Below are 26,741 nucleotides of genomic sequence, written 5' to 3'. Positions count from 1 at the left end.
GTTTGAGGCCAGCCTGGGCTACAAAGTGAGTTCAAGGCCAGAGTGAACTACACAGAGAGAACTGTCTCAAAAAGATAAAAAAAAAAATTAAAAATAAAGAGATTTTAATGCAAATATTTAAGCTATGAATTAGTGGCTAATTAAATACTAAATTGTATCTCTTTAGACTATATAAGGAACTCCAAAAACTCTATAGCAAAAAAAAAAATCACAACCCCATTAAAAGTAGATAATAGACCTAAGTGGACACTTCTCAAAAGAAGACATATGAATGGCCAACAGGTACATAAAAATGCTCAGTGTCATTAATCATCAGGCAACTGCAAATTAGAACCATGATGAGATATAACCTCACTCCAATCAGAATGGCTATTATCAAAAGACAAAAGTTAATGAGAGCTGGTGAGAATGAGAAAAAAGTGAACCCTAGCACATTGTTGTAGAAATGCAAATTAAAATAGGTGTGGACACTATGAAGAACATATAAAGTTTTCTCTGAAAATTAAAACTAGAACTACCATAATTCACGAATCCCACTAAGGGTATATATCCCAAGGAAATGGAATTGGTCTTTTTAAAAAGCACTTGCACTCATATGGTTATTGCAGTACTGTTCACATTAGCCAAAAAAGGAGGGGGGAGAAATGGCCTAAGTGTCCATCAACTGATGAATGGATAAAGAAAATGTGGTATAAACATGCATGGAATACTACCCAGCCACCTACAAAGAATGAAATCCTGTCATCTACAACAAACATGGATAGAACCAGAGATCATTATGCTAAGTGAAATGAGTCAGGTACAGAAAGACTACTACTGCATCATCTCATTTGTACATGGAATCTAAAAGCCTTGATCTCACACAAGTTGAGAGGAGAGTAATGGATACCAGTGGCCAAGACAGGAGGAAGGATGTACAGAAAAGTTGCTCAGTGGATACCAAGTTACAGGTAGAAAGGAGCAAGACTTTCCAGTGTGCTTTATTGGCCAGTAGGGTAATCACAAGTAACAAAAATGAAGTGTGTATTTCCACAAGCTAGAGTAAAAGAGTGCTTTAACCACAAAAAGAAGTTTGATAAGACAGACATTTAGCTTTATGTAAGCATTAAAATGCATGCTTGCCTCAAAACATCAATGTATGCTTTATGTACAATTTTACTGCTCTGATGTACTTGTTAAAAATTATAACTTTTCTGCAAAGTGATTATCACTTTTAACAGATACTTTAGGTTATAGAGATTTGAACTAAGTGTTCCCAAAGAAGCCACAGTCTACATTTCACACCCACATAGCAAGTGGTTTTAGTCAATTCTTTGTATGCAAAAGTTGATTCCTTAGTTTGTATCATTCACACTGCAAATAGCAAATCAACACACTTTAAACCCAGTCCTTTCCCTCAGGATGCATACAGTGCCAAAAGTTATGCATTTACTGTTATATCTTACACATGTCTGACTTGGTCTTGGTAGCTATGAAAAAGGACTTCTCTGCGTAAAGGTAATTGGTGAGAGTTCTTCTTAAGAAGTATGTAACTTTTCCCACATTGAACAGCTTTGGAGCGCTAACAGCCCCTAGCTGTGGTCACTTTAGGTATTTAATTCATTTGCTGAAGTGGAAGGAAATGCAAGCAGTGTTTCTTAGTCTTCTTCCGAACTCTCCAGACACCTCTTCCAAGTGCACACATGCGTGTGCTCATGTTTTCATGTTCATGTATGTTACGTGTATGGAGAAGGGGTGTGACTTGACTTACCTCTCTTCCAAATGCAAACCCCTCCCCAGACTTCATGCCAAAGGAACACAAACTGGTATCTTTGGCTGGTGCTAGACAAATATGCCTTGCAACAAAAATAATTTTCAAACAACTTAGAGACAGAAATACAAAAAAGGATGAAATGTACATGTGGTTTCTAAGCAGGAAGTCATATTACCATGAAGCAGGCGCTGTTCCTGTAACTGCAGAGACTTGAACTCCACCCATTTTTTCGTCAAGGTTTGCTGTGAGAGAGAAGAAAAACAAAATTTCTAATTATTAGGAAATTTCTGAGAAGATAGCACTTTAATTCTAAATGTTGAAATTTATCGCTAAAAGTGTCTTCTTTCTTTTAAGTACTATCACCCCCTCCTATTAATTTAAATGATCTTTGTTACATTAGAATACTGGTAATGCTATTTTCTCAAGAAATAACCTAGTAGCACCAAAAAAGTATTCTTTTAAAATACAAGAGAAATTGTAGAATGGATATACTTTTGTTTAAAAAATTATAGGACCTGATTGTTCCGGCTTGCAAGAATTCACCAGCTGCCCACACAAGGACCTGCATGCTAGTAGTATCCCCCAAATGCACAATAGTGTTGATAGCAGAACCTAACCCCAGTTGTTTCATGATGAGTCCATGAATTAAAATGTATAAAATATTTAGAATGGTAACTATACCTTACTAAACGCTCAGTAAATATCATCTAAAATCCTGGGACACTAAAACAACCTTTTTTCTGCACGTTTTTTTATTTTCCAGAGAGAGAGAAAAAAAACAGACCTCGTCTCCAAGACTTAGAACATTACTAAGCACCCTCACTTCTTCCCTGCTTCCTTTTTTTGCTTGCTGCAGTGCAGGAAAATAGCGTCCCATGGTGAGACGGCAGTGAGTGGCCTCATAAAGGCCAAGAGAGCAGGAAGGCAAAGTCAGGCCTCACGCACAGAGCAGCAATGGAAATTGAAAGCAAAACGAGCAGAAGCAGAAGGTATCTGACAAGACAGTGTCACAGGCTACCTCTCCTTGCCATTACCTGTCTCTCCTCCACCCCTTCTTCTGCTGTTCCAAGTGCCCACAGCAAGCCCAGGAAGTAGGTATAGGTCAGATTTGCCATGCACACATATCCTAAAGTAAAGGCAAGCTAGTTGGAAATAAGCAATCCTTTGTAAAAGCAACCTGGAAGGAATGGATGGAGGCTAAAATGGAAGAAGAACAAACATACACTTGAGAAGGAAAGAAATTAATAAAATTACAAGAACATCAATGAAAACATAAGGGGAAAATGGGTCATTCCTCAGTGGTCAAAGACTGAACAATAGCTGGGAAAATTTTTTCCAATCCTTGATAGTAACATTTAAGAGCAAGGCTTACGGCTGCTAATGTAGCATGCAAGCAATAAATTAAAACGCTTGGCTCAGGAAATCTTTCTGAAACATGATATACACTGTAATAGTTAAGACTGCTGGGTTTCTTGACTGCCAGTTTTCTTTAGACACAGCTCTTGTTACCTTTGTAAATCCATGGTTATGTGAAAGTCGGAACCAGAACCCCACAGAGTATAGAGCTGGCATACATATCTACCCCTACCTACACTCTTAAAGAGATTTACCTCCTCCCAGACCCATAGAGTCCAGTAGAAACAGAAAGAAAGCAATACTTCTGTACTTAGTATTCAAAAACACAAAGTCAGAGCTTGCCAAATAATTTTGTAAGCATAAAGATTTTAAATGACTAATTTGTTGATCTGGATAAGTCATCTAGGTACGTCATCGCTTACACCAAGAAAATACCAAAGAGCATATATATCAAAATGACTACAGTTTTTAGTCTGTCACTTAGTTCCTTACTCTCTTCAGTCTATTTCATCCTGTGTTATTGACAGCATAACTGTATACATGGAAAAATCTAAAATCTCACCAAAACATGCAAATTAAATCATATGTGAGATCAAACCATGTTGGGCCACATCACCTCCCTGGGCCTCATTCAGCGTCTGTTACACAATAGTTGAAATACTAGTTGAATATGGTTTGAAAGAATACAGAAAAGATGACTTTCTGAAACAGCCTTCAACTGTCACACATTGGATTGGTTCCACATATATGTCCATTGTTTTCAGTCTACATGAGACATAGAACTGAACCCTTCCATAGCACATTAGTATTTTAATTGCACTTTCATAGATAATGTGGTATCTAATTTTTATAATTTTCCTAAAAAGTTATGGAATAGAAAATACAGCTTCACTGTAGCAAATATTTTCCAAGGGTTACAAACCTAGTTAAACATCAGAGCTAAATTAGAACTTGCTTTCTCAGCCAGCTTATTCAAGGTATGCTTTTCATGTTAAACATTTGACTCATAAGTTAAGAAAAAGGGAACCCCTGCCACTATGACTCAGAAGGGACTACTGTTTCTAAATAAGAGCTTTTGGTCCCACAGAAAATCTTTGCAGGAATAGAATGTTCACATGGCAAGTAAAAAGTAAATGTCACAGCACAGAGGAAAAGCTGGTCTGACAATGGTTATAGGTCATACCTAGATAATGCAGTTGAAGAGATAAACTGGGACTTTCCATCATTTCAAAATTAGAAGTGAGACAGCAATACAAGAGGTGAGCAGCAGTGAGACTCAAGGTCTATTAGACCAAAAGAAAAGCAAAAAGAGGTACCTAGGAATTTAAATGCTATGGCAATATAGGTTTAAATGCATGTATTTGAAGTAGGAGATTGAGTAGTCAAGTTTCCTGCTTCAGAAATCAATCTTGGCTGAAGCTCCCACACTAAGAATAGGAAGTTGGGAAGGTAACATCTCCTGGAATTCAGAGAGACAGAAGCACATAAGTGCATCCTCATTACTTGAGGCAAACCATATCCTGACTCTCTAGGGAAAAACATATGAGCTGTCAAGTCCAGCTCTGGATAGCAAGGCTTGAAATGCTGTGTAGAGGGAACTGCCTGGCTCTGACAATGAGCTGGAGGAGAGAGGGTCACTCAAGGGACGTAGGTAGTCTACACTCTGAACACCTACAGATGTTGATGGATAGAAAAAACATTAAAACTCATAAGCAGCATATGTATTCTCTCCAAGCAAAGCAAAACCAAGAATGTATCCATAGAAAATATTAAAATAATAATGGTCATAATCTTCTCAGAGAAAATAAAATCAATATTCATACAATGAAAATTTGAAGGAAAAATAAAACAAGAACAGATAGACATGAAAAAGTACTCCTTCACAATAAAATATAAATTAATTTGTAAAATTGAATAAAAAGAACACATTGTACATGAACACAAATAACAATAATGTTACTAAAGATATTCCTAAGCAATATAAATCAAGAATATGTTTAACAGGAAATCTAGAAGATAACATAGAGAGTGCTAAAGAAGATTCATGCAAATAAATAGGCCTGGTGTCCTTCCAAAACAGAAGAAAGTCATGTGTTTTTAGGCAAAAAGAGTGCTGCATATTCTAAGTGGTGTAAATTGATTAATTAATCTGTACCTAATTGCACTGCAGTGAAACTGTCAATCAATGAAGAAAAAAGAAATCCTATAAAAAATTCCAGAAAAAAAGTATAAAACATTACCACAAATCCAAATATCAGTTTTTAAAAGATTTTCAACTAGAAAATTCTCTAAAGAAGGTTATCAAAGGAAAAGAAAAGGCATAAGGAGTACTACAAGTAAAAATTAGAACAATCATAGTTAAGACAAAGATTAAAAAGAGAATATAATTTTATTGTTAATATCTTGCATTATGTTTGAAAATTTGAAAACTTTAACAGAAAACATGACTCACTAAAGCTGTTCAAAACAGAAACAAACAAAAAATCCCCTGATCAGTCTTATAAATCAATAAAAGAATTAAAATTGTGGTTTAAAAGTATTACTACTGGGGCTGGGGATTTAGCTCAGCGGCAAAAGCGCCTGCTCGGCAAGCACAAGGTCGTGAGTTCGGTTCCCGGTACCAGAGAAAAACCAAAAAAAAAAAAAAAAAAAAAAAAAAAAAAAGTATTACTACTCATAAGAATCTCAACCCTGCATGATTCAAATGGTATTATTCCAAGAATTCTATCAGACAGTAAGAAGAGGAAGAGTCCACAGTTCATTAAAAACAAAAAACTATAAACTTGGTACATAAATTTAAAAAGAAGCCTGAGAAAAATAATCTAACTGCAAAATGAAGCTATTTTCAAAGATCATTAAAAAAGCAAATCAAAACTGTGAGTATACAAAAAGATTATATATTAGTTGGATTTATCATAGAAAGTGTGGTATAATATTAGAAATTTTTAATGTCATTCACCATACCAATAGACTTTTTAAGTGAATAATTCAGAATGCCATGTTAAGAGATGCAGAAAAAGTATTCAATGTAATCTAATACACAAGCACTATGAAAGGTACCAGAAAATGTGATATAGAAGGAAACCTTTTTAACCTGAAAAGTATATTCATCATGATAGCTCATTCCTATTGGGAGAAAATGGAAAAATTCTCTTCAAAATAAAGAACAAAGTAAGAATTCCTATTATTATCATTTCTGTTTTTCTTATATGGTTTCTTCTAGCTAGTGTAGTACGGTAAGAGAAGGAATCAAATTTTTTGACAGTTATTTTTATAGAAAATTCAAAATAATCCACAGATAGTTTACTAGAAATTATATAGCTTAACATAGTACTTGAATATAGCAATAGCATAGGAAAAATTGATTTTATATATCTATATATTGACCATTAGCCATAGTGAAAACATTTATTTCTATAAAAAACTATAATCATAAAGTTCATAAGGTAGAAGGGACTAAGTCTAACAAAGTTGTACAAGACTTGTGTGAATAAATTTATTAGAATTTATTGTAAGACTTTAAATGAAGTAAAAAAATCGATAAGAAAATGTATTATCATCTAGACATCTAATCTCCACACATATATATATTAATCAAATCTCTAAGATTTATTTATGAAATTTGACAATTTGGTTCTAAAATTTATATAGATTTTCAAAAAATCAAAAGAACTAAGAATTAATTTGGTCAAACACATATCAAGATTTATTATAAGCTAAAACATTGACCAATGGATTATACAGGGAGCCTGTATGCAAATCCATGTATATATGAAATTTGCTTAAAAATATAGGTTTTGCTACAGGACACATGGGGAAAAAAGCACTTCAAAATAAATGGCACTGGGAGAACTTGGTGTACATATGAAAAAATAAATAAAATTGAAAAAATTCCCATAACTCATATTTACAAGTATCTAAAAAAATTCAATCTGGATAAATTAAGTATTTATATGTGAAAAGGAAAATCTTTACAACATTTTAAAAAAGTAAAATGTAGATTAGCTTTAAAAGAACAATGGTTAGGAGCCCTCTCACAAACAAAAATACCTGAGGAGTAATATATTCAAATGCTAAGAAATGTGAAGAATGAAAGTAAATGCAGGAATAAGAAGCAGAATGCAAGAAACAAGGACATCACTGGAGCAGTTGGGATGTGTGTTCATTGTCAGCTTTTTCATTCTAACTGGAAACGTAAATATAAAATCCATATTTTGTAATTTTTAAAAATTGATGTAATTATCTAAAGTCAGCAAAAACAGGGAATATGGGCTTCAAATGGACATTTAAAGTGTATTAAAGCCCTCAATGTTCTAGGAGAGGATGAAGATAATGAAAAAATTTTACAATTACTAGAGAAAAAGTAGGTGTGTGCATTAAAACCTTGGGCAATGTTCAAAGTGTAGAAATGGCTTTGAACTATGAAATAAAGCTTTGTGCAAGTGAATACTTACTTTATTCCATGAGATATAAATCTATTTTATGTAAAGTCATTAGTTTATTTTCTAAATTCCTTTCTTTCTTAATAAAAGGCTGAAAGTTAGTTTAATATTTTTTAAACGTTCATCAAAACTATATGTTTTCCAAAAAATAACTCTGACAGTTTTTCAAATGTAAATATAATGTGGAGCAGTTTTCAATTCATTATAAATGTAATAACAAAATATAGAAGCAGTGCCTTTAAAGTCAAGAATAAGACTACCACTATTTACAATGTACCAGCAATCTTAGCCAATGCTATAAGTGAAGAAAAATAAATTAGTATAGTTGAGCAATAGGTCAAAATTTGTATTATCTGTAGATAAGTTGTCTGAATAGAAAACCTAAACAAATGTATAAAATAATTATTAGAATAAAAGAAGAGCTGGGGATTTAGCTCAGAGGCACAGCGCCTGCCTGGCAAGCACGAGGTCATGAGTTTGATCCCTGGTACCAGAAAAAAAAAAAAAAATATATATATATATAGATAGATAGATAGATAGATAGATATATAGATATATAAAAGTAGAGCCTGACCGCAGGATTTAAAAATTTATACAAAAACCAATAGCAATAAATTATCAAAAAAATTTAAAAGTATCTTATTATAGCAAGAAAATTAGAATACATCTGAATAAATTTACTAGCATGTGAAAATATGCATTACAAAATGCTTTAAAGTATATAAAAGACCTGAATAAAAGAACTAAGATCTTGTGTTCAAAGTAAGAAAAAACAAAGTCATGAAGATTTCAACTGAACTCATTTATTGCATAAAAGCAATTCAATTCCTATCAAAATCTAATCAGAAGTTCTTTCTCAAGGAATTTTTAAAAGTTGATTCAAAACATCAGGGGAATACCCAGGAGGAAAACTAATAAATGGCAGCTATTTCTAAACAAGGATCAAGAAGGAAACCTGCTTGCAGTGAGCCATGCAATCTCTGCTCAGAGAGGCCACCTCACAGCCATGTAGCGGAACACCAAGATGTGGTCACCTGTGGCCACGGAGGACATCCACAGGGCTCTGACAGATGCTCCAGTGAGGGTCTGGACTGCATGGCTCAGAGACTCTCACTAGTCTGGAAAGTTGGGACTTTTATGATCTTCCAAGAGCCACTTCCAGGAATTTTCACTGAATATTCTGCACTGTGAAATTTCCCCTTCAGGATTGATAATGTGCTTGCCAAAGAAAATAGATTCAAGGACGGTAACGGGAATAGAGTGCTTAACAATGAGGCAAAAGTATAAGACACAAAAGACAGTGAGAAAGTAAAAGTCTCAGGCGTGCCTGCGTACTCATGTAACAATCTGGCAGACGATAAAATACCAGCTTCTTCTTTCTAATTTTTTTTCCCAGATAAAATGTAAATCAAGAGAGAGCAAAAAAAAGAGAGAGAGAGAGAGAGAGAGCACAGGTGCGTTCGTGAAAAGTTCTTCAAGTGGTATGCCTTGAAAAGTTCTTCAAGTGGTATGCCTTCCTATTGCCTCTTTGAGCCTCCTAGACACACTGAAGGAGGAAGGAAGAAAGTGATTTATACCTGTTTGCAGAATTTGATATTCCTGCAGAGGTAATTGTGCAGCTCTTGATAATTCAGCACTTTAGATTCATCATATTTCATCTTCAAGGGCTATCTCAATTCTTTACATAGATCTGTATTGTACTACTCACACATTCAAGGATGAAAAATGGGCTTGATTGTATAACCTGAATTACCTTTAAATCCTGCATCTTTGCTTCAAGTTCTGCTTTCCTGAGAATCATTGTTCCATTAAGAGTCTCTATCCTGTTTAAAAGGGAAAAAAAGGTGAGGGGTAAATAACGTGAGCGATTCATTTAAACAAGTACTACCCTTCTGTAGTACTACAACTGGAGCACAGAGTAAAATGCAACATAATTGTTATACTCTTCATAGGACTTCAAATATGCAAGTCAAAGCCAAATGTGATAATGTTCAGAGAAAAAAATGGAGGAAAACTTCCCTGAAAGAGTGAATTAAAAGATGGCAGTTAATCTGTAGCCTGTAGCTCAGTTTATAGAAGACTCTAGATATGATGACAATGGCTGTTTTGTACCAGATCTATCCTTGTGGGGACAGACTGGGCCTTCCTGTTCACTTGGTCAATATTTATTAGGCATCTACTATCTGTCAGACTCTAGACTCTGTGGTACTGAAAAAGCAGGCAACAAGACCAACAGGCATGAGTAGTTTCCCTAACTTTCAAGAAATGTGCTATTTCTTGAAACAGGGAAAAATCTTTTTCTTCCTAGGTTTCTGGAAGGCTTTACCTCTGTAAATTGTCCTGTAATTTTGGAAAAACAACAAACAAAATGAGAACAACTGTAAAATAATAATTTTGTATGACTCTTCTCAAACCTTTAGACTACAAACTTTGAACACAGAATTATCAGCTGAATATTGTTCTTTTAGTCCTACACAGAATGCATTTCGAAAACTGTAAGACCCATATGCTGAGCGATTTATTTTGTGAGCCCATTAAAGACCTTTATTCTGACTACTAGAGTATCAATATGAATATGACACATATTTCAGTTATGAATCACAGTGAGGTATTTTTTAAAATATTGGCTCAAGTTCCTGCAAGGCATGCTAAAGGCACTAAATGTGGAGAACAAATTTCCATCTATTTCTAATGACATCACATCTGAGACAATGAGATGAAAGCAAGCCAAAATTTGATCTGCTTTCTCTTTAACACAAACTTGATCCTCTGGGCGATAGAGTGGATCCCCATTAATCTGTGCCATAGAAAATCTTCACGTTGACCCAGCCTGTCCAGCAATAGATATGGTCTTCACCCATGTGGAACAAACCTTTCTGACTCCACCCTCGCTAGTGTTATTGTTGGATTCTGTATGGTTCTTACTTTCTGGATCTAGGTTTTGTTTGTTTTGAAGCAAGACTACTGCTGTCCCCTGAACCCACAGGACCCACAAAGCTGGACTCAGTTTTCCAACAGCCATCTTTCAAAACAATTCATATAAACACTCAAAATACACTTTAAATATCACTGAAAAGCATGCAACTCTTGGCAGCTTACCATGAGCAGCTCCAACCGAGAAAGATTCTGGCATCGAGAGTAGATGAACAAATCCAGACCTCTCATTCACTATTTGGGTCACCTAACTAAGCCTTTTTAAGCCTCAGGCACTTCATCTATAAATAGGAATGAAACTAACCCCACAAAATAGCTGCGATGAATGAATGGAGTAATGTAAGATCCATCTCGATCAGTAAAACACCTAAACTCCTAGACATAACTGATGGACCCATGATCTGCTTCCAGGCCAACTCCGTCTTCATTTCTTATTATATTCTCTCTTATCCAACAACTACCAATTACAGTGGATTTCTCTCTGTACTTTGAATGTGCTAAGAGAGCTCTGAGACCTCTCTCTTCACCTTAAATGCTCTTACAAGAGTTCTGATAATCATCCCTTCTCTCATTTAGTCTCAGTTCCAGCTCCACTTCTTCAGAGAACACTTTAAACATCTAAGCTAAACCAGCAGCCATCTTCCTCAATGTTCTCTCCCATTTGCCTAGTATTTTTTCATCACACCAGTTATCAATAACAGAGATATTAAAATTTCTGACTTTTCAGGCTTTTCTTAGCCATCTCTTTCTGGTTATTAGAATACTAGGAAGAGTCTACTTTTGCCTTTTTTAAATCTGTCACAGGACTGAAACAGTATTTGCTCAATAAATACCATCTTACTGAGTGATCATATTCCATTTTTCACTACTTATTAAGGTTTTGTTGTATTCTAGGAATGTTCTGGTAGCTAGCCAAAAGCTGTCTACTTTGTTATCAGGGAAGTCTTCACTCTGAGCAAAAGTGGGTTTCCCTATTCATCTGTTTCACTGAGACTCTTAATCTTTTGCAAAAGGGAGAGAGACCAAGAGATAGACAGGAGGAGGGAAGGGCCAGGGAAGGAGATGAAAAAAAAGAATTAAGACATGTTATGTACACATACAAGGAATCTAGTCATTATGTACTATAAAGATGTATGAATAAAAAAAACCAAAAATTGAAAAAAGCCCGTGTGGGAAAGTCCATCAGATCCCTGGTTGAGGAGACCAGTGTTTTACTGTTTGGAATATTGGTGTGCGTGAGTAGATGTGTTTCAGAGTATGGAGCACTGAGCAAACTATAACAAATAATTTGTTTCTTACAAACAGAACAATAGAGAAGAAAACTGAGTAGCTTGTGGCATCAAAGGAGAACACCCAGTCTGTGACCTTCCATTTGTTTTAGCAGCAAAATTATATCAACCCCTGAAGTTGGACCAGTCTCTCTCAGTCCATAAAACATGTGTGGCAGTTAAACAGAATTTGACATTAAAAATACATTTGTAAATGCTGCCTCTCCCACAAAGATACCACTGACTTTATACATTGAAAATATGTCTCATGAAAACTTAAAAAACAAAAGGTAATGATAAAAATGTTTGCACCCAGCAGCAAAGCTCAAGTACTGCTGTCCTTCGTTATCCCTGAACAAAAAGCCTTTTCATCTATTCAGCAGGCAGAGAGACCACAGTAGCTCTGTGTCCAGCAAGATGAAATGGATAGTTACCTTAGCAGGTTTCCTGCTGCTCTGATCAGGTCAACCACTTGCTTGTGGGAAAAGCCTTCTGTGCTCACTCCATTGATATTTGCAAGGACATCACCTGGGCAACGCCAAGAAAAATGAGTGTTACATTGGTTAAAAATGAGTACTATCCTGGTTTAAAATGAGTGCTTATGTAGGTTAGTTAAATAATCCCTCCTGACTCACAAATGAAACAAGCAAGCCCCAAACCCTAGAAACATTCAAGAAAACCCAAAGCAATCCTCATGTCCTGACCCTCACTATCACTGTTTTCCTTCTTTACTATGTAAATGGTCCTTAACATGAGCAAAGGTAGGTTACCGGCTTGCAGGCCAGCACAGTGAGCTGGACTGTTCTCCTGTATTTTGCAGATCAGAGTGCACACTTCCAAGGAGCAAAAGTTCTGGTTCTGGAGGCTATGGGTCTATAAAATGTAAGGGAATACAGAGTTACTGTTTTAAAACGCTCAGAATATATTTTTCAAAATATAAAATCATGTCAATTATCATTACGTAGTTTAAAAGGTGAGTGCAAAGGACAATTTAAAAAGTCTTTCCTGACTATAAATTGCATCAAAGGTGCCAGTTTTTCAATTGGATCAGTTAATAGCCAACTCCACTCATATAAAATGATCTTGCATGAGAAAATAGGATAAGAGTGGCTCAAGATTTTCTATTTTCACGTCTAAGAGATCACCTGGTATTATCATTTTTTTAAAAATTAAATTTTTTATTTCCCAGTAGGATAAAACAGTACTGGCCAAAAGCAATGGAGAAGAGCTTTACATGGGTCTCCCAAACTGAAACACTCGTTATAGGAGAGGATGACTTGGTACACACCCGGCAAGGGAAACATACCAACAGCGATTATTTTAAATCAGTTCTGCAAGCAGTGATAATCTGTTCTGCATTTATTCAAAAGTACTATAATTTACTCAATCACTTTCATTTCTGAGTCTCCACTGTGCCTGCCCCAAACTCTCCCTGGTTCATTAGTCACCAACTAAATTAGAAAAAGTTATGCTTCACCTCCTGCCTCAATTTAGCAGAAGTAGTTTAGTGGTTGTAGGTTTTTGTTTTTCAAATTGTTCACTACATACAGTGTCCCTGAAACCCCAAACAAATGCATTTTTCATCTTTAATATATTTGTAATGAGAACTAGTTTCATTAAGAATCAAGATTAGTGCTCTGAGGAGTTTTTAAAACATCTGATTCCTAAAATTATTCACCTTACTGTTTTCTGGTGCAGAAATTAGTGCCTTCTCGTCATTCCTTTTCATTCTATCAATCCTGAGTCAGTCATGTTCAAGTAACTTATATAATCCTGAGCTGGTCAACCTAAGACATTTCTCCTCAATCTACAAGGTAGATAGAGTCCTGTATTTTTTCTTTTTTGTACCAGGAATTGAACTCATGACCTCAAGCTTGCCGGGCAGGTGGCCAGACTGTGCCACTGAGTTATATCTCCAGTCCTAGAGTCCTGTATCTTAATGACAGAACAACTTTCAAAGATCATGTAATGCATTGTCCATGTATATCAGAGCCCTTTGACAGCCTGCCAGATGGCTCAGTTCAGCCCAGATCATTCTAGAGATGAAGGATGGTCTAGTTTAGGGGGTTTGTGAACCAGATCTATAACTGACCCTGCCTAGAAACCACTTCTGTAACAGTTCTCATTAGTGTTGAGGATCTACCCTCTGGTATATCAAACCGAGGACATCAAAGAAAGGAAAGTGCAGAGAAAACTTACTGATTTATCTAGCAGGCACCTGCACATATCCAGCAGCATTACAAAGTTGGGGTTACAGACAGGAAAACAGAAGCCCCAAAGTTACAGAAAGAAGTATTTAGTGTAGGCTTATCATAAGCAGTGTAAAACTAGCATCCACGGAGAACCAGAGAGGAGAGTGGATCTGGTCTCTTCTAACACGTCACTCACCTAGTAGACTAGGACATAAATATAAATTGACACATGATGCACGATATGAATACATAAAATCCTGTCTGGTCTGTAAAAAATCCCCCCAAACATTCACCCTATTTGTTGACTTCCTGTTTCACTGAGGTAACACATACAAGCTATGAAGCCATTAGCTCATGTTGACTTATAAATATTCAGTGCTCTGTAGCCTGTTGTATTTATCCTATTTTCAGTAGCAATTGCTACACATCTATGAGAATTATTCTCATTCAAAAAGAAGCAATCATGGGAGACTGAGGTAGGAGAAGTGTTGCGAGTTCGAGACCAGCCTGGGCTACAAAGTGAGCTTAAGGCCAGCTTGAACTGCATAGCAAGACCTTGTCTCAAAAAGACAAGAAATAAACAAATAAATAGAAAAAGAAGGAATCATAAAACATACAATGAGTCTATAACAAGATAGTGTCTTATGTGAACAGGGAATGGTACTGAACTTCTACAGTTTGACATATTTTATCAATTATTGTGGAAAATCATAAATTTCACCCAATTTAAAAGAACTAGAGTCCAAAAAGGAGAAGCTATCTTCTATCCCCTATAACCTTCTCCTGGTTCATATCATTTTTTTCTTTACTCATAAAATATGTTTTACTTAGCAGCTTCCTGTTCCTGATCTTAAAATACACACTGAGTTTCCAATTGTGGGGCTGATATCACACCAAATTTTTCTGCAAGCAGCACAAAAACTAAGATCTAAAATCTGAAGCGTAGTATAAGAATATGATTATGCAAAACACATCTAAAAGGAATGCATAAGTGTTATGGAAAAAAGTAATATTTAAAGAATGATTTTACACTCTAATTAGATTAGATTTCATCTGACCTAATTCACTATCTTTATAAATATAGTCACAAAAAAAGCAAACAGTTAATGAGAAATGAAATTATTGGGCATTAGATTAATGCCCATAAGGACTGTTAAAAATTTCATACATTATTAAGCAAACTTCATGTAGAGCCAAGTTTCAAGTGTTTCAAATAATAATTATTATAAAATATTGTCATTTGAAATAAAGAAATTTCTCATTATATTAGTAACAACTCTCTGTATCAAAAGGAACTGTGCCTACACATAAACATATGCATTCCATATACACAGTTTTAAATATTTGTTAAATACTAACGATTTAGAACCTGATATGTAGCATGATATATGTAGCACAATAATGTCATTATACCAAGCACATCCAAAATGCAAGCATGTAACATGCACATCTGTAAAAACTATTTCACTCTCTTAATTAAGACCTGATCAAAATCAAGCATTTCTGATCATCTGTGCTTAGAGACTGAGGCAAGTCAGCACAAGGAGCTGAGACTACCCAGGGGTAATGTTTCGTCAGTGTCACAGTTTTCTTTCCTTGACAGTACTCAACCCATTTGAAAACTATCCCAAAACCCCTACATTGAGGGAAGTTTACAGTCTCCATCATTCTCTAATCCTAATTTCATTATTCTTTAAGTATTCTAATGGTTTTCCTTGGAAGTCTGGGAGATTTGAAAACTGCTGACCTGAATTTCAAATCCAAATGTTCCATTGTCCTGCTTTTCCACAGTTACAAACTTTCTGTAATGGAAAAAAAAATTTTTTAAACTGCATGAAGAATAACGTATCACATTTGACACATATCTGTCATTAAAAATAACTGTCACAATTGAAACTATCTGATATTTGTGTTTAAAGATTGATCAGAATATACAGTGAATGTTTAAATTTTTAAATTTATTACAATAAAAAACATATTACCATAAATCTCCCCTGACACTCCCCCTTACTTCCAATGCACTTATCCTATCATTCTTGCCACTTTCTGAAGCATTTCTGGAAGTCTCTTTGTAAGAGTCTTCGTGATATGTGATAAAAAAAAAACACAGTAAATGCTGCTGCTACATGCCATCCAGTGGGAAGGCAGGTTCATAAAAACACTACATTCACCTTATTCACCAGATTTGGCACCACAGTAATTCTAGCGCTTTTCAAAGACAAAATGTCCATGAAAGATAAAGGTGTTGAATAGATTCAGCACACTGAGGCAGCCACACCAGCACAACTAAAGACACTTGCAAAATAGGACTTCCAGACCTGTTCCAGGAAGAGCAATGAGGTAAGTGCTTTGGAAATGAGGTGGAGTATTTCGGGAATTAATGGTAATATATCTTTTACTGTGAAACACTTTTAAAAAATAATATTTTTAAAAAATATTTATTTATTTAAAAAATAATATTTTTAAAAAATATTTATTTTATTTTATCACACTTCATAAATTATAATGTGGATGTTTATTATCAACAGTCTAGAGAGCTATATTCCTGTCTTTCTTGGTGAAAAATCAAAAAAAGTGAATCTTATTACCTTTGAGACCAGGAAAAGTCACCCAAAGAACTTGATCTAGTCAAAGCAGGCTGAAAAGTAACAAAAGTATAGTTATCTCAAGGTCCTGAAGATACATCTATAAACTATTGTAAAGCACAAAGGACTTTGTTCTTCATCACTTTCCTTGGCCCAGCTCCCGGACAATTTTTACATAAAGGCAGTAATTCCCATTTTCTGGTGATAGCAAAGAAGTAGAATTGGGAATGAGAACTTTCAGGCATTCTGTTTAAAAGATTACAAGAGCTTGGATAGTAGGGTACTGTGGCAAAAGTGTTCGTGTAATGTGCCAGAACCCCAAAGCTTTCACAGAGTACTGCATTCCTAACCTGTGCTTCAAATAGCTTCCAAAGGATGAGCCACAATAATTTACCGTCACACTGAACTCCAGAGAAAATAACACCCACGGAATTGCATGAAACCTAGGTACTCAAATACTTGATAGCTTTTGGAGTTCCTGATGAAATGACTGTATTTATTGTAATAGTTCAATGTTCCTGTTTTTAGCAGGATAAAACAATCTCTAAAGAACCAACATGCATACATACAGAAACATAATTCAGGTGAAACTAAGGACTCAAAACTTCGATTTTATTTATGATTTATTTTCGCAATAGTTTTAGAGGAGTGTAATGAGATTTTCAGCCAAAAAAGAAAAGGCACTAGGAATGATACAGATAGTATAAATAATATCACCTTTCATCCCATGCACATTTTGGATAAAATCATATAAACATAAACGTTCAGTATGCCATCTACTATTGTAAATAGAAAGGAAGTCAACAAAAGATAGCACCTTATTATTCAAGGGACTGTTTGTAGATGTTTGCTTTTATTTTGTTTGTTTAAGAAGTGTTACTTAGCCCTTCCTCAAAGATTGTTCCAAGGGCCCTAAACATAAGCTTATACTACTGGCTAAATCATGGTTTTTAATGCCAGGTGAACATGATTAGCACAGGTAAGCAAAATATGTAATAACAGGTCAATACATAGTCCAGATAAATAAAAATAAAATTAGAGAATAAAAATGAGAAATAGAAAAATGCACAGAGGAAATTAATGCCTATGTGACAAGTTACACAGATGCCTACACAGAATTTGAATTACCAGGTACCAAATGCCAACAATCTCACAAATTTCCTGGGATGTCCCATTATTAACAATTCAGCCATGCTGGTGATGTAGCTCAGAAGCCCAAGCACCTGCCTGGCAAGCACAAGGTCCTGAGTTCAATTCCCGGTACCAAGAAAAAAGAAAAAAATAAAAGAATTCAGCCAACTTTTAGTAAAGTTAATATATTTGGAGAGGTAACCTCATCTGATAGATGTGATATGAAGTAATTATATTTCCCCCTTTTGCCAGTTGCAGATCTAAATTCATTAAATCACTCTGAAGACTGACACAGACCCAAAAAGAATCTCCAGACTTGTTAAAAGCATCTGCTTTTCCTCTATCAGGACTAACTGTGAAATACCTACAGCTACTTCAAGGTTTGTTACCATGTGCCTTTCTACCTGCTATTTATAAACAAGGGTGCGGAACTTTCAATTACATTAGTCGGCTGTTTTCCTGTGAAAGAGAGCAATACAATCAAAGAAATCACCAACAGAGTGAAAAGAAAACGCACAAATTGGGAAAAAAATTTTAGCTGACTCTCCTTTGGATAAAGGTCTTCTATCTAGAACATATAAAGAATTAAAAAATATCAGACCCCCAAAATTCAAAGACCCAATCCAAAAATGGGCATCTGAGATGAATACACAATTCTCAGACAAAGAAACACAGTTGACAAATAAATATAACAAATGCTGGTGAGGCTGTGGAGAAAAAGGAACCCTTCTCCACTGCTGATGGGGGTGTAGACTGGTGAAACCACTGTGGAAATAAGTTTGGAGATTCCTCACAAAACTAGGTCCAGAGGTCCCATTCAACCCAGCTATTCCCCTTCTGGGTGTTTTCCCAGAAGATCTGAAAACATCATATTCACAGCGATATATGTACACCTATGTTTACATCAGCGCAATTTGTAATTGCTAAATTGTGGAAGCAACCCAAATGTCAATCCTCTGAGGAATGGATTAAAAAATGTGGTATTTTTATATAATGGAATATTCCTCAGCTATAAAGAAAGATAAATTCAAGGCTTTTACAGGTAAATGGTCACACCTAGAGACCATATTCATAAGTGAAATAAATCAGACCTCCATGTGTAAGCAACATATCGTCTCACTAGTGTAAGAACCTGAAAAGGTGAATAAAAATTAGGAGGTATGATAGACATTGTGAAATGAAAGTAAACTGCTCAAAAGTAAAGAGCAACTGGGATGAGGGAAAAGAAAAAAGAAAGAAAGGCAAATTATGTATGTGTATATATATATATACAGGGTAGCTAACATAGTTGTACTACTGACTTCTACTGCTTTACTGAAAGGAACAGTTAATGATTAATTATTTGATCAATCTTGCATGTCTCTATTTGTTTTCCTGCGAAGCCACTTTGAAGACATAAATACATAATACAACAACCAATGTTAATTTCCTCCCACTTTGTAACTCAGTATTGCTTGTATTGTTCTTATGTGATTTTGTAAATGGATGTCTGTTTGTCATATGTTTTCCTTCTTTTATTTTTAAAATGTTTTTTAAAAATTTTTAAAAAGCAGTGTCCTCGAACATTTTTAATCCCAGCACTGTACTGTGCTCACATTTTCTTTTGTCTCTTTTCGTCATCCTCATCTGGCTTTTCTTCCACCCCTGATTCAAATTAGAATGTACTCAGTTCAGCCACGTGGAATTATGTCGTATACAATGACGACTAGGGTTTATTTTTTTAAGGAACTACCCTTACAATCAGCATTTACACGTTCATAAATATGGAGTTCTATATGTATACATATATGTGCATGTTAATATGAAGGGCATGTTTGATTGAGTACTTTACTTTTGTAGATATTCATCTGTATGCTACAGACTTCTTGGAGAATGTGTTTTATATTTTACCCCGGGAGCCTACATGAGAGGTAGAATAGTGTGGGAGCAGAGAAAGTGCAAAACAGACACAGAAATAAACTACTAACAAATGGGGAAAGGAGACCCAAATTCAAGCATTCAAGTTTGGAGCAGAAGAATATATTACAACATTCTTTAACTTCATTCTTCTATAAGTTAAATATTCATAGGGAAAAACTCTAATCACAGAAAAATGTAAGAAAAAAATGTTTAAATCTCAAAGGTATAGCAACAACAAAAATGAAACGAAACAAACAAAATAGGGGAAAAATATCCAAAAATAACAAGAAGTATAGAAAAAAGACAAAGAAAGGTAAGATGATGTCTATAACTACTAAATAAATAAATGGTGGCATGAATTAACAAATTGTTATTAAAATTTCCAGTCTTGGCAATTTAAATGCCATTTTCCCAATCTACAATCAACAGTGATAGGAGATTCAAGATTTCCTCCAACCTACCTTCTAAATAAAAGTCATTTCTATAGTTTCAAATCTATAGTATTTAGATCCATAAAATAGATCGGAGTCCTCTAGGGGGAAGAAAATTTCCCTCTCTTCTACCTTCTAACCTCTCTATCTAACTAACTGACTAAAGAAAAAAATATTTCCCTAATAACATGAGAAAGAGTGTAGATGTTCAGGTTTTGGAATGACTCATTTGGTTTATCAGGGACAAAAACATCAGACTAGGCCAATTTATAAATTAGTTTCCATTCTGCACTAGCCACAAAGATATTTTAGGCACCTAATATATAAATAAAATGCAATATAAATGAATTAGGTGCCATTAAATTATCTGACATGGGCCATATCTTGATACACAGACTCTTTGCTTTTGATTTGGGCTCTCACACTGAGGTGACCTGGAAGTATTCTCAGGATTCCGCTTTGCTTGCCCACAGGCTATGGTGCCTAATGACAAGAGCATGTGAAGTCTTCTCAGAGGTCTTGCGCTTCAGAAAGACTTTACCCTAAGGTGAGCAGTCCTGTTTAAAAGTGGGACCAGAGGAGTGAATGTTTCCCAGACAACCCTCCCAGCCTTTTCTCAGAGCTCTGGTGCTGGCACCAAAAATCATGAATGAGGAACTGGTGTGTAATTCACAACATATGCTGGCAACAGCTGTCTTTTATTACACATTATCTAATATGAGAAATCTAGGTTTGCAATTTGGCAGACTTGCAAACTACACATTCAGTTATGACTGCTGAATAGACAAAGCTCCTTAACTCCTCTCTAGCCAGTAAATGTAATGATGGCTGAGGTTGAACTTATGACTGCTCTTCTGTTTTTACTCAGATGACTTAAAAGAATGGGCATTAATATTCAAAATGCAATTTCTCCTGCTATTCAGTGATTCCCAAGGCTTTCTTAGTGGGAAGCCAAAACCAAACATTTCAGCTGTCAGTTTGCAGGAGTTAGGGAAATTTGTAGCAAGGCCAGATAGTTAGCTGGGCTCGGAGAAGCTCCAAGTTCAACACTGCAGTCTCTTCTGTTGCTGAACTGCAGACTGTTACTTCCTTGTCCCCATTCTGTGTACACATTTCCAAAAAGAGTTGGAGGTGGGATAAGGGAGGATACTGATTCACAGGGCAGGGTGGGGTGGGGTGGGGGTGACTGAGTGTTTTTTATTTTTGTTTCAAACATCTCAAAATTCAGTGCTCTGGTCTTGCGGTCCCCTGCCTCACCTTCCCTCCCCAGCTGATCCGTGGACATAGCCCTCCCCCACTTTAAGTCTAGAGCACTAGAATAGTAAGGTTCCCCAGACTATGCAAAAATATAACAGAATAATGAAGCTGAACTCAAGTTCCAAAACTGAAAATCCCCCAAAGAACCTACATGGAATGCTGCCCTTTCCCAGAAGTACTAATCATGGGTTTGTAGACCTCTTTTTCAAGAAAATTTGGATACTGCTCGAGACATGCCACTACATGGTTGAAAGAATATTTTTCAAGTTATTTTGTCTTTGTCGTGGAGTGAGCACAGTTTTCTACCCAAAACCATCATGAAATGATCAAGTGCTTTGATATATGTAGGGTACCCCTGGTAGACATAGAACCTGGTAGGTGTGCTAAAATGCCATGAAAGCCTCTGAAGGTCAAAACCAACCAAAAAATGTACCTGGCACAAAATTTATCACAAATTTCTTATTTGAACTTGTACTTGAAGTCAGCCTTCCAGGAGCTGCCTACTCAGTAATAACTTCATAGCAGAAAGCAAATTAGGAAAAGAAAGTACATTGGTGGCACCCTAGTCCACAGTGGCGCTTCATATTTCTAGGTCAGGTTCTGCTTCTCACTCCAGCATTCACTCCAGAAGTCAATGAGAACTACTTTCCAAAAGCAACCTACCATTCACAAGAATGGGTAGTCAGACATAATCACTACTTCTTTGGCTTCATTACATTTAAAAATACTGTCCTGATTTCCTTTTATATTTTTCCTACAGAGTTTTCCATTGCAGAAATTTTCTGTCCTAAAACTATGCTTAAGATGAGTTCTTCTGAATGTCTGGCACTTCCTACAAATGAAATTATTGAAATAATATTCACACCTAGAAATCCATTTTTAAACAAATCTTAATGTAAACACCCAATTGATTCTGCAGATTAACCTGAAACTAGAGACTAACCAGATGTAGCTTTGCAGAAACCAAAGCCAGCAATAACGAGAAGTATGAATTGTTGACGTCAATCCTCAAAGTGTTGAAAATAACAGGAGGCAGAGACACACCTGCTTGTAGGATTGCCTCATAGGGGATCTTGTTGCCTGCTATTTAGTCTATGCCAAAAGGGTGATTGTTTTCCAAAATTCAGTTATAGGAAGTGAATGCCTATTTGGAACTTTCTGAAATGTTGTGATAAACTTGAACAAAATTTCACTGATGATGATTGTATGGAATCAAAAGTATTGTGTTCAAAGGGTTTAGTTTTGCTTTTATAAAAGCAATTTTTACATCAGTAAGGAGGGAAATCTATCATTTGAGTTAATATGAGAGAAAGAAGAAAAGAAAAACTAAAAAGATAAAGCTATGCATAAATTCATTGGTATGAATTTTGTGTACATGCTTGCATATATGGATATGCTACACATATGCAGACATATCTCATGTGCCTAAATTTTTCTTATTTTCATCCTTCAATAATCAGTCTCTCTTACTAACTGACTTTTTAACTCATGGCATCTTCAGTTAGGCTTAAAACAAGATATGCATCCTCCATCTTCATTGTCTTTGATATTCAAATCTTTCTGTTTCTTCTCCATTGCTTCATTTCCTCTTTCTCCAACTGCTGCAAAAATTTCCTCCCTCAATACTAGTCTTCACTCACCAGTCCACCACATTTCTCAAATAAGAGTCCTAAAGTTCTCTACTGCTCAAATAGGTTCAGTGGCCTTTTGTGCTGGTCAAATTATAGTCAGCTCTGTGTACCCACAGGTTCTGTGTCCATTCATTCAAACAACCACACATTGAAAATAGTTAAAAGAAAGAAAATAAGAAACCTATACTAACATGTACAGACTTTGTTCTGTCATTATTCTAAACAATAAAGTTGGCAACTATATGATGTGAATGCTATATGATGTAGCTTCCACATCATATTAGGCATTCTATGTAGTCTAGACCTGACAGGAGGATGTGTGTAGTTTATGTGCAAACACTATGCTATTGTATAATAGACTTCAGCACCTGTGGGCTTTTCCTATCCATGGAGTGTCCTGCCACTGACCCTTTATAAGTACCAGAGAAAATTGTCTGCTTTCTCTGGGGAAGTTGTTGAAGTATTCTGCAAAGCAACCTGCTCTGTGGTCTCCTCTCACCTCCTACACATGCACTGGGTCTTCCTGATGCACTGTCGTGTTATTACACCCCAGAGTACCAGGTAATGAGCTTCAGCATTAACTGTTCCTTACTGTGCAATACTAAAGAGGCTTCAAAGCTACATTCAAAGACTGGGTTACCTGGAAGCAAGTATTTATATCATTTTACGTGGTATAATGCTACTCATCCTGCGTCCTGAATTATAAACTCTCTCTACGTGGGAAATGTGCTTTTCTAATCTTTTACCTTCTAAAAGAAGCATGATGTCTAACCCCTTGTAGGTGCTCTGAAACTGTTCTGCGGAAATGGCTGAGCAGAGAAGCAGATAAAATGAGTAAAGTTTCAGTTGCAGAGGACAGGATGAAAAGTTCCCACCCTGATTCGAGAATTAAAGTATTGCTTGAGCAATAACTATTTCCCCAAAAGTATTAACTCACAGCCTTACCAAATGAGCAATATTTAGTCTGATAGCTTTATGAAAAATAGAAAGTAAACTGGACTGCCCTATATGTGAAAATAATAAAGATGTTGGTATTTCCCATGATACTTTGTTTTCAGACAGGTTGTAAACTGGTAAACATGTTCATCACTATATTAAACTGTTTATCATGAATTTACTTTAGATTCAAAAATATCAATAATTTATTTATTTTTTATTTATTTATTTTTTTTTTTGGTTTTTCTCCGGTACTGGGAACTGAACTCACGACCTTGCACTTGCCAGGCAGACGCTTTGCCACTGAGCTAAATCCCCAGCCCTCAATAATTTAAAATATGGCAAATTATGCCCTTATTTTAACTGTAAAAAATATTAATGAGTCAGCCTTATACATCACTGAAAAATGATTGTAACTCTCTAATCTTTAAATTAGAAGGATTCAGAGAACTACCTGATCTAAACCTGAAACTTAAGGGCCAAAATTCATGCATTAAAGCAATTCTACATATTTTCTGAAGACATGCTGTCTAAAGTCAAATCTGCACTTAGGATTGTACAAGTATATAAGTAAGACCTAAGCAGGTAGTATGGTTAATTTTTTGCATGTTAGAAATTGAAGAATAAATAAAATCTGAATAAATTACTTAGATACAGATATTTTTTAAATTGGTTCTCACCCCAGAGAAATACTCTGTAATAAAATTTTAAAATAACATAATGTAGCTCTTACTGAGCACATGCTGTGTGTCAGTCACTGTGTTAGACACTGCACACGTCCATACTTAGGCTGTATATGAGCCCAGTTAAGGTGCTTCTATTATGATCTTCATTTTAGAAAAAGGAAACCAAATGTTAGAAAGACAAACGACTTGCTCAAGATCCCACAGCTAGCAAGTGACTTAGTGTTCCATCTGGCACACAGGTATCCAATAAAGTTTTGTTCCCAGGAGCAACAGTTATTTGGCAATGTCAACAAAATTTGCCCTTAAGGAAAAGTATTTTCTTTTGACTATGAACTAAAATGACCATCAAAGCCAGAGAGTGCAGACGGGAGGAAAAGAATAAATGAGAATAAGGGGAGAAAAAGACCAATGATTCTCATATAAACCACCTGCATTGATGTTATCTGCAACAATTTTCATTTTACCCAAGCACCTCTTTAAGTGAGAAAAGCAATCTTTTAAGTTTTGCCTTGTTAAAAAGAAAAAAGTGTGTCTGATTTTGGTGTCAAATCTCTGTCCAGTGCGTCTCACCTCCCCCTCTCTCATACTCAGTGACTAATTCCAAAGTCTCTAAAGTAACATTTTTAGCTTCAAGTCAGACAAACATCACTCTGGTCTCAAGAGAACATGAATACAAAATAACAACGATACCTGCTTTCGCCCCCGAGGCAAAGTAGCCACTGTGTCTGCCAGCATTTGAATCCTCCTGTTGTCGTCCATCCTGAGACTGCTTGTGAGTGCAGGGGAAGAGCTATACGCAGGACCGGTGCAGTAGTCCACCAAATTGCCATTGCTGCTTTGCTGCAGAAGCCTTTGTAAAGACATTGTGAATAAAGATTACTCCATCTGGCACCTGGCTGAGTGGCCTTGCAGGATGGGGGAAGCTAGATGTACAAGCCTCTGATGGGTAATCAAAAGTAGCAAAGCAGAAAGAGCCCATGTGACTTCTGTGGTTTGAGGCACTTGTTACACAAACGCTATCTTGCAGTTCACTCCTTTTACTCACTGCTTTTTTTAAACTCCCGAGAGAACCTCAAGCTAATTTTTTACAATTAAAAAAATCAATTTTTTTCTCCCTCAAACAGCCAAAACTCATATACTTTTATGCTTCATGGCTATTTATGTTCAAAATACCATCTGCCATTTTTTTAAGGAAAAGAAAAAAACACAACTTCCTCAGTTCTGCCATTTATTTCCCATCCATGTTCTTACTTAACATTAGCAGTGCAAGGCAAAAGCCAGGAGGTGCTAACAGTTTTTGAGACTATAAACAAGAATTACAGGTGCTGCTCGTGACGTTCTCCCATAAAGGGCTTGTAATGTACTTTCCCTGAAATACACCGCAGCTCATTAAGGTTCGTCAAAAAGACATCCTAACTCTCGCTTGAGTTGCGGCCGTTCATTACATCTTCGGTGGTATTCTTTGTCCTCACTGAACTATGCTTCATCGCAGGAAGGGATAAGAGGAAGGGAGAGGCGACCCTGATGGAGCAGTGTTGGCCGCAGCTCGGACTGGACTTTGCTCCAGCATTGGAAGCGGTCCTGAGGGCGGCCAGGAGCGGCCCAGAGGGAACAGGTCCATCAAGGTGGAGCAAGGACGCACCAGTAGGTCCCTGAAATGCAGCTGAGGCCAGGACGTCGCTGCAGGGTGCTCAAAACAACAGGTGGGGTTTTTTCTTCTTTTCTCGTCTTTTTTTTTCTTAAGCATATGTCCGGGGCAGGTATATTTGAAAGCAGTGGTTTCGGGGAGGAGCAGGGGAAGCAAGGAGAGGCAAGAATCAAAAGTCAAAAAGAGAAGTCATATATGGTGTGAAAAGTCAATTTTTCTTTTAAAAATTATTTTGAAGGTCAGTACTGGAATCTAAAATACATAAAAAAGCTTTGAGCTGAAATGGAACATGAAAGTCAAGGTGACTTCACCTAAAGCAGAGCTCGTCAAATGCAAATAGTAAAATCTTCCCTGTTAACAATGCCTCAAATGATGGGAAGTACTCAGAAATTTTTAGAATCCTATCACAGCACTATTCATACCACTGGTGTTGGATTATGATGTGGGCCAAATGATGGCTCCAAACAAACACAGAAAGATCTAAATCAGGAATGACAACCATATATACCTTAGGGGCCAGGAAGGTAACATAAATATATGACAAACAGGAGTGGCAGAAACTTCAGCAATGCATGACACATAAAGAGATTCA

At 36.0% G+C, this 26,741-nt stretch overlaps 1 protein-coding gene across 2 annotated transcripts in view; it reads right to left on the bottom strand.

Moving 5' to 3' along the window:
• The window catches only part of Cytip (cytohesin 1 interacting protein), a 29,903-nt gene extending 4,441 nt beyond the window's left edge, over window positions 1-25,462 (bottom strand). Inside the window, exons 1-7 of one of the 2 annotated variants that reach the window (XM_005393410.2) lie at window positions 25,192-25,462; window positions 16,534-16,583; window positions 15,693-15,747; window positions 12,524-12,626; window positions 12,188-12,281; window positions 9,305-9,374; window positions 1,929-1,995 (exon numbers count right to left, since the gene is read on the bottom strand). In XM_005393410.2, the coding sequence (XP_005393467.1) occupies window positions 1,929-1,995; window positions 9,305-9,374; window positions 12,188-12,281; window positions 12,524-12,626; window positions 15,693-15,747; window positions 16,534-16,583; window positions 25,192-25,365 (613 nt within the window). In that variant the 5' untranslated portion in view covers window positions 25,366-25,462. The remainder of the gene's footprint in view (window positions 1-1,928; window positions 1,996-9,304; window positions 9,375-12,187; window positions 12,282-12,523; window positions 12,627-15,692; window positions 15,748-16,533; window positions 16,584-25,191) is intronic. The other variant, XM_013518801.1, reaches the window with a different exon arrangement.
• Between the last annotated feature and the right edge of the window lie 1,279 nt (window positions 25,463-26,741).

The sequence above is a fragment of the Chinchilla lanigera genome, unplaced genomic scaffold (assembly GCF_000276665.1).
Source record: "Chinchilla lanigera isolate Chin_1 unplaced genomic scaffold, ChiLan1.0 scaffold00048, whole genome shotgun sequence".
In the NCBI taxonomy this organism is placed as follows: domain Eukaryota; kingdom Metazoa; phylum Chordata; class Mammalia; order Rodentia; family Chinchillidae; genus Chinchilla; species Chinchilla lanigera.
Note: the sequence above shows the minus strand (reverse complement) of the source record. Positions and strands in the feature narration are given on the sequence as shown.